General features: G+C 40.7%; 1 protein-coding gene across 4 annotated transcripts in view; it reads right to left on the bottom strand.

Moving 5' to 3' along the window:
* Window positions 1-12,381, bottom strand: part of ezrb (ezrin b) — a 126,426-nt gene extending 114,045 nt beyond the window's left edge. The window contains exons 1-2 of one of the 4 annotated variants that reach the window (XM_043696174.1): window positions 12,303-12,381; window positions 11,463-11,545 (exon numbers count right to left, since the gene is read on the bottom strand). In XM_043696174.1, coding sequence (XP_043552109.1) covers window positions 11,463-11,474 — 12 coding nt within the window. In that variant the 5' untranslated portion in view covers window positions 11,475-11,545; window positions 12,303-12,381. Of the gene's footprint in view, window positions 1-11,462; window positions 11,546-11,908; window positions 11,996-12,244 lie in introns of those variants that run through there. The other 3 variants (XM_043696171.1, XM_043696173.1, XM_043696175.1) reach the window with 3 other exon arrangements.
* Between the last annotated feature and the right edge of the window lie 612 nt (window positions 12,382-12,993).

Here is a 12,993-nt window from a genome sequence, read left to right as displayed (position 1 = left end):
TTTGTACTAGTCTACCACAACACTAGTCAAAAGGCTTTATTGAACTTCATGTAGACAAATCAACTGCTTTTCCTTCAAATCTTCATCACCTCAAAAAAGATACTCAATCCAGTTAAGAGGCACAACCTCCGAAACAAAAGCATGCTAAGTACATTTGCTTCTAAAAATGGGGAGAGATCTTGTCCCGAGAATTTTTCCAATAATTTCTCTTCTACAGACGTGAGGTTCACAGACCTGTAATTTTCAGAATTATCCCTTCTACTGTACTTAAACAATGGGACAACATGGTTGTCCAGTCCCTGGGACCTCACTTGTGGCCAAAGATGATACAAAAGTTCTGTTAATGCTCCAATTTGTTCTCTTGCCTCAATCAATATTCTGGAATAGATCCCATCAGGACACTGACTTCTATCTTAGGGCACATAGCATCTTGTTTTTTTTTTTGACAGCAACTCTTTAAAATTCCTAAAGAGTCTCCCTTCCTTCAGATCATTCTCCGCTAATTCCTTCTCTTTAGTGAATACCAACAGAGTACTTGTTTAGGACCTCACCTACTACTTCTGGCTTCACTCTTTTGTCCTAGTGCTGGCCAACCTTTCACTAGCTACCTGCTTGCTTTTTTAAAGGGTATATAAAAACCTTGGGATTCTCCTTAACCTTATTTGCTAACTTTTCATGACCCCTTTTTTCCCTAATTTCTTGTTTAAGTTCTTTCCTACTGTCCCTATATACTTCAAGGGACCCAGGTCGTTCAGCTCTAAAGTGACAGTTGTGATCCTCTGCAACCTCATGCTATCGAAAATCACCTTGTAGAAGATAGTTAAAGAAAGTCACTAAACAAGATAACCTATGTTAACAGCAAGCCCATTAGAATAAAGGGATAATCACCTCTCCTGCTTCTTGTGGCTATTCACCTGTTCCCTAACAGTCATGCACTGGTTATTAATCACTGCCAGTAAATCTATGCAATATGTGCTGTTCTCAGTACAGCTATCCAGTTCACCATGACAAGATGGATATTCATGAGGCAAAAATCAGTTCAGGGCTCTGTTTGGCTCTCGTCACTAGAGTTTTTTTAAAAACCAGTGAAGAGGGCAGCAAACGTACATGGCTGCAGGTGCCATGTCCTGGTGAGAGGTTTACTGCACTGTTTTTGGAGCAGAGGTTTCTACCAGGCCCAGTTGTATTATCACATGTATTTTGTTACAAACAGTACAAAAACCATCTTAAAAAACACAACAAACCGCAAAAAAAGTAGTGTTTAACTTTTGCCGTTTTCCTTGGGAGCAGAGGCAGAGGGGTGACCTTAGAGGTTTACAAAATCATAAAGGGGCATGGATAGGGTGAATAGGGAGTCCAGAACTAGTGGGCATAGGTTTAGGGTGAGGGGAAACATACAAAAGAGACCTAAGGGGCAACGTTTTCAAGCAAAGGGTGGTGAATGTATGGAATGAGCTGCCAGAGGAAGGGAGGCTGGTACAATTAATGACATTTAAAAAGGTAATTAAGAATTCACCAATAGTAGCAGCACTGAAAAGGTTTTTTAAAAAAAGTTTAACTGAGCTCCAATACAGTTTGATTTTTGAATATTTGCATAAAAAGGATCCTCAACTCTATTCAAATCTACTGTATAGGGGCACTGGGAGAAGTTTGAAGCAACTACCAAATCCAAGCTATTCAGGAACATTTTCAGGTGTTCAAAGCCCAGAGTAAAAAACTTTACTGTGTTCTTTAATACACCGCAGCATTCATTACTTTCCATATCTGGAAAAATAAACAGGGAGACTTCTTTAAAAGTCTGATTAATTTGCTGGAACTTGCTCAATATATGACTCACATTAGAATCACCCATTGTATGTTAGAGAAATAAAGCACTCCTTTTGAACTTTTGAAACCAACGCCATTGAAAAGGAACATATTTTCAATTGTAATTAAAAAGGATCTTAAAAAAAGATAGTATTTAAAACTATACATGTATTGAAAAAGGAAATTAAAATTAAAAATTAGAGTGGTGCCACACATTTAAGTTAGATGAATTAAACAACTGGATGTCATTTTAGTTGATTTGATAGCAATTAGATTAGGGTTAGCCAATCCCCATTGCTGTGGTCTTAATTAATAATCCAGACTGATAAGGCTTGCACTGCATTGTTAGAAGGTCAGTCTTTCAGTTGGAAATTTAAACTGAGAAAAGCAGTTGTTACCCTTCAGCAGTTATTTTTTAAAAAAAATATATTTTATTGAAAAAAATAAAATTTAACATTACAAATAGAAAACAAAACAATTCAAAACAGTACAAAGAACACAAGTAAAAACAACCGACCCTCGTGTATAAATAAATATACAGAAAAATAATAAAAACCCAACTTAATAAATAAATACAAAAATTCAATTCAGCCAAACAAAACATTCATAGTTCCTCCTCCCTGAATACTGGATTCAAAATAAAACAATTATTACGGCTATATAAAAGTCCTTATTAGTGTGACAGATAAATCGGTGTCCAGATATTCTGAAAAGGGCTGCAATGTCTTGTAAAAATTCTCAGTGTGGGGTGTACCATACTTGAGAAAATCCATAACAATCTTCCACCAACCCAAAAGGCCTGGGGGATTTTTCAGATACCCAAAACGATCTTCCTTCCTTGCTCAAAAAAAAAGTGAGGATAAACTGGGCAGGCCAAGGAGGGAAGAAGAGCGAGAGCGCCCATACTGACCTTGCACTTGGGACATGAAGATACCTGTGGCTTAAAATTTTGACACAAAACAGTCTGGAGCCAAGTGTGGGGAAATCTTCAATGCAAAGCATGGATCCTATTGCAAATGGATAGCTTCCTTGCATTTTCCCCAAATACCTTCCCATGCCGGAGGAGACTTCAATGCCTAGCTCTCTTCCACACCCTGCTCAGTCAAACCCCTCAACTGATTATAAAGTGCCAACAGAAAGTGTACTCTTAGCACCGAGCACCCTATGTTGGATTTGTAGAGATCAAAAGTGTGGATTTTTTAAAAATAAAGTCCCCCAACTTGGAAAAAAAAAGAGATCCCTGTTGGATAGCTTGTATTTCCATGCTAACTGATTGAAGGGCATCATTGTCTCTCACTCAAATCACCCATGCAAGATGCCCAACGTTTGAATCCAGAATCTATCATCCCCGGGGTGAAAAGTGGCATACCCATTATAGGTGTAAAAGATGTTTTGCCAATATTGCCTTCCTTCTGCTGAATTGCCCTCCATGCTTTAAACCGTATCGATAACTATTGGGTTATGGCAATATTCCCCAACTGTCCTCATTTAGTCCAGAAACAGCAAGTTAGTAAGGGGGCACCTTGCCTGGGAGATTTCACTATCAAACCATACTGAAAGAGGGCCCCCAAAGGCTCACTCATGTAGGATTAAAAAAAAACTTCCAACTAAGTTTGCTAAGGTCCACTCCCCCAATCTAAGATAGTTGCAGTTCAGTTAAATTTAAATGAGGGGCTGTTTACGATGCCGAATAAAAAAAAGGAGCCTAACCAGCCAGCCTCCTGAAATGTTTGCTTATTGAAAACTCAGGGGAGAATATTCATCTTATTAAGCGCTATCCGACCCAACCACAGGACTAGAAGGCCTCCCATCTTTGAAGGTCTTGTTTGATTTTTAGTCAAATAATTGAAAATTGGCTTTGAACAGCTGATCCAGAATTAGAGTAATGAATATGCCCAAATGCACAAAACACCCCTGTGACCACTTAAATGGGAAATCTATATTCACCCTCAAGACCTAGCACCTTCATAAGACCACCCATAGGTATAGCCTCTGATTTTGAAAGATTAATCTTGTACCCCAAAAAGGCACCAAACACACAGATGCATTGTATTTGGCGAGGCACTGAAACTGCTGGATTAGAAAAATATTAGGACATCATTCGGATATAAAATCTTATGTAATTTTGACCCCACTTCTGGAGCTGATACATTAGTATCCCTATGAATGGCCTCTGCCAATGGTTCAATCACCAGCAGTGGCGATGGGGACAGCCCTGCCAGCTGTCCTTAAAATTGCTTGATCATACCCCACTAGTGATGACTGCAGCGAGAGGGACTGTCGAGAACTTTCACCCATCCTATAAAGACTTCACTCAAACCAAACCACCTCTAGAGAGAGAGTGTAGAAAAGGTATGATCATTCAACTCAGTCAAAAGCCTTCTCTGCATCGCAAGAAATCACCAATCCCTGTATTGACATGCTTGAATTACATTAAGCAGCCTAACATTATTGGAGGACGTGGCCCTTTATGAAGCCCATCTGGTCCTCTTTAACAATAGAGAGTAACACAGTCTCTAGCCTTAAATGAGAGTGTCTTAGGGTGTTAAACTCCACATTTAAAAGTGAAATGGGCCTGTACGAAGCACAGTCCTCTAGGACCCTTTTTCAAAAAAAAAGGGCGAAATATTAGCCTTTCAGATGGCGGGAGACAATCATGGCTATGAGTAATTAAACATGTTGAGCATCAGGCCTGATGGCATGTTTATAAATTCCTTACAGAACTCACTGGGAAGTCTATCAGGACCGGGCGCCTTTCTACTCTGAAGCGGTTTCACAATTTCCTGCACCTCTTGCTCGGAGGAGATGACATTGGAAAAGGACTCTTGTTTGGGGGGGGGGTCACGCCAGGGAGCTCCAGATCTTTAAAGATTCCATTTTGGCCCACCCCTCCTCAACCCTCAGATTGGTATAACTTAGAGTAAAATCTCTGGAATGCCACATTAAATCTTTTTGGAGGCACATGTTAGGTTCCCAGACCCTTCCCTGATCACCATAATGGCCTGTGGGGCACTCCTTTTCCAAGCGAGATTTGCAAAGTATTTGCCTGGCCTGTCACCATGCTCTCTGAGACAACAAAGAAGGTTGCTTTTGCAAAGCAGAGAGCATGGAATTCAATGCAGACAGCAGCGCTGTAATCCTCCGTTGGACCATGGAGGGCCTGTCGAACTAAGCCTTCTTGGCTGCCTTCAACCATGCTTAGAAGAGATGTTGCTGCTTACCCTTCTGCCACTTCCTACTGGTGGCGTAGGAAATAACTAACCCTCTGGCATAGGCTTTGGCAGTTTCCCAAAGGACGGATGGGGTACTAATTGAGCCTGAGTTAATGTCTAGGAATTCCCTAGAGAAATACTCCAGAAGCTTCTTTCCCTGGAGGATAAAAGGGATCCATTCACCAGTCCTTCACTGTAACGTCCTTAATCTTACACTGGAGCATGATCAGATGGTAGTATTACCAATCACACAAGATGCCACCAAATCTAGGGTTGCCACAGAGGGGGAAAAAAAACCATAATCCTGGTCTGATATCTGTGCGAATTGGAAAGAGAAAAATGTAAATTCCCTGCCTGTAAGGTGAAGACACCGCCAGACGTTCACAAACCCTAACTCCACACACAGATCCAGTAGATGGAGTATCAAGGGGCCTTTGAGCAACTGTGAGATCCACAAGACAGTTAAAATCTCCTGCTATAAAATATGATATGCCAGGATGAGACTGATCAGTTTAGAAAAGGCATCTACCAAAAATTTGAGGTGATGAGCTCGAGGGCAATAAAACATTTGAAACACCATATTCTTCCCCATTTATCAAGGCTTTAAGAATTACAAACCTCCGTATGTCTTTAACACACTCTAAATTAGAACTGGAGATTCCTCCTCACCAATAAAGCCACTCCCCTACTTCTGGCATTAAAGGATGAAAAGTAAACCCGATCAAAGCCATTCTGTAATTTCAAATGCTCCCTATCATCCAAGGGAGTCTCCTGTAACAAAGCAATATCCACCTTCTCCTTTTTAAGAATCAAGAGTACCTTCTTCCTCTTAATTGGTGAGTGACCTCCTTTGATATTCCAGGTACACTATTTTAAATAAAGTCAAGTCATTAGCCACAAATCTTCTGCAGTAACATTTAAAAATTCCAGAGAGGAGGAACTCTAACCACAAATCGCTGAACCTTAGTGTCACATGATCCAAACAGGAAAAAAACTACACTTAAACAAGCCTAATAAAAAGAAAAAAAAAACAACCCAAAATAAAGCACCAATAGCACTGAAAAGGGGAACTCACCCCTGCCCAAAGGGACAACTACCCATCCCAAACTGCCCATAAGTAGGCATCTAGTCATCCCAACCATTTTCCCTCCTTCTAGTTAGAGCCACACACTGCAAACAAGCAGAAAAATACACCATGGAATAGCAATATGAATAAAGAAAATTGTTTTTAAAGAAAAAAAAAAGGGGTAAATATCCCACCCGTCCTTTGGTATAACTTAGAAATTGAAAGTACACATCTCAACTGTCGCCAAACATTGGTAATTTGGTTTAAACCATCAATAGAAAGAAATAGGAAAAGCAAGCTCCAACTGGACTTCCTGTTTTTTAAAAAAGATATACACAAAACACTTTTGTACATACTAAATTATTCAGATTAGGTTAGTTTCCACAAAGTTTCTTGCTTTCTCCGACATGTCAAAGAGATGTACAGCTCCATTTAAGGGGATCTGAGCACTGCCAGATACCTCAGAGTATTGAATCCCTAGCTCCCTCAGTCTTCTCTTCAAAGATAGGATTCTCTTTTCTGGGTCACCACTGCTGAGAAGTCCTGGAAGAATGTTATCTTAGAGCCCTCGTAAATTAGGGCCCATCGATCCTTCCCCTGGATTCTGGAAGCTTCCACAATTGTGTGTGCCTTTGTAGTGATGAAGCCATACCAGGAGAGGACGAGGACATTGATTCAGACCTGATCTGCGCACAGTGACCCAGTCAGCCCATCTTCAAGCCTCAAAGTTAAGGAATTTCGGCAACCAGTCCTCAATAAATTTCACCGGCCGCTCACCGTCCTTACACTCAGGTAGACAGACGATCCAATTTTTTTCCTCCTGCCCCTGTTCAAGATCATCCACTTGGTCACAAATTATGGACCTGCGTTTCCAGAGCTTGAATCCTATCCTTGGAGGAATTAGCATCAGCTTCCACCACTGTGATTGTGTTGAACCTCATCCATCCTCTTTTCCAGGCCTCCCAGCTGCTGTTCATGTTTCTGCAGCATGATAGAGATCGGGGCCAGCTTATCCTCTATCTGCTTACCCAGCATCTCGTGAGATTTTGCGAGTTCATTCACCAGGGCCTAGTAGGTAATGGAGTCAGAGGATTCTGCAGGCTGGCATGCAGGCCCAGCCTCAGACGCTCCTCCTCCAGCATCTCTGGGTGGCAAAAATGCAGGTAAGTCAATTTTTCAGTTTCCTGGGACTCCACGACCTTTCTCGAGTCCCAGGATATCACGATGGCCCAGGTTAGGCGGGTTAGAAATTCGTCCCACTTGTGTTGTGGTGCGGAGCTCTGCAACATGATCCTCCTAGAACGTTGCCATCTTGGATCTCCCCCTCAGTTATGTTAAACTGAACCAAGTTAGGACTGTTGTGGTGCAATGATAGTGCTCCCATGGGCCTCCTCCACCACCAAACTCTAGCCACCCAATGCCTAAAGACCACCACCTTCCACCTTGGGACCCTCCAACTACATGGGATCCATGTTGATTTCACCAGTTTCTTCATTTCCCCCTCCTCTTATCCTAGCACCACCTTCAAACTGTACATCACCCCCCCCCCCCCACCTCCATCTACCTATTGCATTCCCAGCTACCTTTCCCAGCCCCACCCCTCATTTACCTCCACTCCCTTGGGCCACCACCTCATTCCTGAAGGGCTTTTGCTCAAAACATCAACTCTCCTGCTCCTTGGATGTGCCTGACCAGCCATGCTTTTCCAGCACATGTTTTGACTCTGATCTCCAGCATCTACAGTCCCCACTTTCTCTTCCCATCTCTAAGCCAGGAGAGATGGGTTCAAGTCTCAAGACAAGTTGATCAGAAAATATAAAACCAAACCCATTTGGCTACTCTAGTTCATGAGTGATCCAAGACACTTAAAAATCAAGAAATTTTCAAGTCATCACAATTTTTCTTGTATAGCACTTGGCAACACTGACATCCAAAAATACTTGAGCAAACCCAAGCATAGCTACTGTCATAACATGATAAAACACTGCAGCCCATTTCTACACAAGATCCCACAAACATCAATGAAATAAAATATTCAAATGTTTGAGACATTGATAAATGACAATGATGTCACTGTGAACAATTTCACCACTATGCACAGAACCTTTTAATGTTCAATTTAACAATCTCAAAACAGCATATCCTTAACCTTAGTGTGGACCTACATCAAGTCTTTACAGTCAAGTTTGATAACCTGGGTTTGAGTATTGAACAGTGATACCATTGAGCCATGGATGACATCTTAAAAAAGATTTAGATTATCAAACCTGCGCTGACGCTTTAAAAAGCACCCCATTCTATCCCATCCCCCTAACTGCACATGGGGATTTAAAACCATAGTCAACCCACTCCAGCTGCACGTCCTTGGATACTACAGGGCAATGTTTAGGAAGAACATGTGAACTCTACAGAGTTGGTCACTAACTAATGACCACACTTTCAGTTACTTAAGCTCCCTGCATTGGAATCCTCTTCCTTCACCTCTTTTGGCTTTGCTTTTCTCCTTTAACACATAAAGCATCCCTTTGACTCAGCTTTCAGCAACTAAAGCTATTTGTAGCTAGGTGACACATTAGATTAGATTGCTTACAGTGTGGAAACAGGCCCTTCGGCCCAACAAGTCCACACCACCCTGCCGAAGCTCAACCCATCCATACCACTACATTTACCCCTTACCTAACACTACGGGCAATTTAGCATGGCCAATTCACCTGACCTGCACATCTTTGGACTGTGGGAGGAAACCGGAGCACCGGAGAAAACCCGTGCAGACACGGGGAGAACATGCAAACTCCACACAGTCTGAGGTGGGAATTGAACCCAAGTCTCTGGCGCTGAGGCAGCAGTGCTAACCACTGTGCCACCCGAATACTCATGTGAAACATCTTGGGACATTTCAATGCATTTAATAACATGTTAAAAGTTTTAAATATTGGCTTACAAAAAAAAGTTATATTAATTGAAGATTTTAAAAAATTGTTATGTCGTAAGTTATTTTGATCCTGGAGGAGAAAAACAGCCTGTGTACCAATCAACCCTCCATAATTGCTGATACCACATTCCAGTAATTGTCCCTAAAGAAATGAAAACTCAAGCGCACAATACATCACAAAAACAACCAGCAAGTATATTTAACTTTCTGGAACAGGTGACAAAACTGGCTACTTAGACCAGTTAACTCATGCTGACATGCAATGAGTAACCCTAATTGCATGCACCCACCCATCCTTCAGCTACCTATTCTGTATTGTCATTTCCTACGTCAAGCAATACCAGCAGTGCATCCCACCACCCTCTCTGCAAAGACCTCCCCCTGTGCTGTTCAGAATCTTAAGTTTATACTAACTGCCAAAAACCAATTGCTTCTATTTTGTCATCCCTTCATAATTACAGAATGCTGAGGATTTTACAAATTGTTTGATCTAATGAAAAACACTCCAGTGTTACAAGTTCTTTTTGCACACCGCTACCCCATTAAAACATCCTGACATAGGGGAATGGGTCTTTAATAAGTCTGCTGTTAACCTCATTATTGCCTCAAATCCATCCTGAAATATGGAATCAAAAACTGAACATAATACCTAACTGACTTACTAAATTGCTTCATAGATTCACCATTACATCAACTTTTTATTTAAAAATGCTTTAAAAAAAAAACTTCAGTCTTTTGAAATCTTAATGAGAAAAAAATGTTTTGTTAAAAGCTGCCTGGAATCATCTTAAATCCTGATTACCTTTGTTCAGCTCAATCTCCAGTTTAGTAGTGGTGACAATACTTCCTCTACATTAGTTTCAATTCAGTTCCTGGCATATTCAACCTTAATCCATTTAATATTGGTCAGTTACATGCACAAAATGCAGGAGTTCTTGACATAAGACATAGGAGTGGAGGTAAGGCCATTCAGTCCATCGAGTCCACTCCGCCATTCAATCATGGCTGATGAGCATTTCAACTCCACTTATCCGCATTCTGCCCGTAGCCCTTAATTCCTTGTGACATCAAGAATTTATCAATCTCTGCCTTGAAGACACTTAGCGTCCCGGCCTCCATTGCACTCTGCGGCAATGAACTCCACACACCCACCATTCTCTGGCTGAAGAAATGTCTCCACATTTCTGTTCTGAAATGTTAATCATTACCTTTGAAAATTCTAAACTGTTTAAATAACTAGCCAAAGATCTTGGTCATGAAAATAAAAAAAAGGTTACATGCCAAGTTATTTTCTCCCCTCTTTCAGTTTCAAAATCTTCCCAGATTTTGAATCATTTCAGCACAGAATGTGGCTATTGCGTCCATGCTGGCTGTACACCAGAATTCCCCTGCTCTATCCCACAGCCCTGAAAATTGACTGTCTTCTACTGCCCAATTTCCTTTTGAAAAACATGTGTCTTTGTTCCAACTACTCTTGTAGGCAACAAGCTCCTAGCCATTGCCAGTGTAAAAAAAAAGCTTTGTTACATAGTGTTTGAAATCTGTATCCTTAGTATTAAAGGTGAACATGTCTTCTTTCAAGTTACATTTAACTAATCTAGTACAATGTATTTTATACATTAAAAGAGGTATAATCCAGAATTGGCAAAGCTATTGGAGTGCAAGGTATGGCTCAGACTGGAGAAACATTTAAACTAAAACCAAAACACTCACATGGAGATTCAAATGTTAAAATTTATAAATTATGAGAATAACCACAATTAATTATTGAACAAAATGTATGACCTAATTTGTTAAATCAGAAAGCATTATGAACTTTCATGTATCCAAGAAGAGTTAAATAAGCCATCCACATTTAAGGAAAACATTGAAAGTAGAAGAGTAAAAAAAAACACACCCAAAGCTCATGCCTACTACATTCTTCTTGAAGGCAGGAGTAATCCATTTTTTGGATCAATTAAATAATACCCTCTAGTGTTTCCACAGTAACCAACTCAAAACTTTTGAAGCACTTTACTCTAGTACAAATGTAGGCTTTGTTCATCATATTTAAGCCACCTCTGAAACTTGGAAGGGGAATTACTTAAAAAAAAACTTACTGTAGGGTGGTAAAGTCCAAAAAAGGAAAAACAAGATACTGTTAAAGGAACAGCTTATTGCCAGGCTTGACTAACAGCAACTATTCAACATAACTTATTAACCAGAGCAACCTGTAATGCTTCAGTTAAAGCAAGATTACTTTTTGAAAACTGCTTTCCCAGTCAGAATTACATAATAGGGAAAAGAAAATCTAGGGGAGGGTGTAAGCGTTAGATTATATGTAATGCAATGCAGTGATTTCTGCGACTTATTTCGCAAGACACCATCTTAAGTTAGTTAAAAAAAAAGGAGTTTTAAACACGCCTGGCTTTCCAAAATAGAAAACTACAGACTTTTAACCACTTACCGGTTTCGGCATTTTCGGTCTTCTAAAGCTTTTTTCTGTTTGAAGAAATCCAAGAGCCTAGGATTTGAGGTCCACTCAATCACCTGCCACAAAATAGAAAGTAAGGTGAGGAGCTCGGTCGGTAGTGCTTGGCCCGGAGAGATCCTCCGGCCTGGTAAAGGCTGCAGCTTGCAGTGATTCACCACCAGAAACTTTCGGCTGGCGAACAGGGTACAGCCAGTAAATCCACTAACAGCAGGAGCCGCCCACTCGTAAAATGCCTCCAGGGAGGCAGGTGGTGAGGTAGAGGACTGTGAGAAGATAAATAATCCTGGGCTCGGTCCCGGGTCGTCCGGGGTTAATTAAATTGACATTCCCCCGATATTTAGGAGGTTAAATCAGGCCTTGAACGGTTTAAGGTATGAACACTTAATTCAGGTGGATTCCGTGTGTACGCTGACATTTACCTCAAATTGTTAACTTATTTACAATTCTGACAGTATAGTTTGGATCCAAATTTTAAATACTTTTAAGAACTTATTTTAAATTTGCTATCTCAATTAGTTTTATTGTAGATGAATTCGATTCAAGAAGAAGAAAAACTTTTCTAAACTGTTACGCCTGGTGTTCCACCCATGCCCGTCGCATTTCCTCCACCGAAAACTCGGTGAAAGAAGTATCACAGTCTCGGCAGAGATTGGGCCGGACGTGCATCAATCACAGCGCAATTGAAAATCCCACTCTTGCCGCTCCTTACTACCTCCCTGGCATTCTAACTTTTCCCCCATAATTCAGCTCCTCACCTGCATACAAGTCACCTACGCTTGGCTCTTTCCAATATGGCTGGCTGTTCCGTCTTACCTGATCCTGTCTCGCTCTCTACCTGCTTTACTCTTACTGCCACTCCCCTGTAATGGTGCCGCTCCTTTTCTCAGTGGCGCTGCCTTCCACCCGCTTCCAATACTACAGCATTAGGGAGAACCGACTTTCATTTAGGTAGCACCTTTAGATTGTTGGAATTTTTGGAAAAATAGCTCTCACAAAATCAATACAAATGACCAGGTTATCTGCTTTTGTTATGTTTGATTAAAGGACAGAAGTTGATCAGGGCATTGGGATAATTCATTTTCTCTTAACGAAAACGGTGGAATCTTTCTTGTTCCGTTCAAATGGCTCATTTATTTAATGTCTTATCAGAAAAAGATCTCTGTGAGAGCAAAGTGTTCCCTCACCTCTTTACTGGAATGTGGGCATTATGAACTCAAAAGTCTGGAATGGGACTTGAATTTACGTTTGTCTGATTGTGTTTTATTTGAGCTAAGTATCAAAGTACAGTGTGTCTAAAGGGTAGACAGTTACACAAGGCCACTGACCTTGTGTAACTGCAGAATAACAAACACAAACGTAGGCAGTATACGTATAAAGGGAAACAGAGTATCACAAAACACAAAAATAGAATACTCCAGTTGCTAGAAATCTCAAATAACAATAGAATTCCTTTATTTGCAGCACTTTCTGTTTTTATTTCAGGCTGCCATATGTGATCATAAGA

This window comes from Chiloscyllium plagiosum, chromosome 9 (assembly GCF_004010195.1).
Source record: "Chiloscyllium plagiosum isolate BGI_BamShark_2017 chromosome 9, ASM401019v2, whole genome shotgun sequence".
NCBI lineage: Eukaryota > Metazoa > Chordata > Chondrichthyes > Orectolobiformes > Hemiscylliidae > Chiloscyllium > Chiloscyllium plagiosum.
Note: the sequence above shows the minus strand (reverse complement) of the source record. Positions and strands in the feature narration are given on the sequence as shown.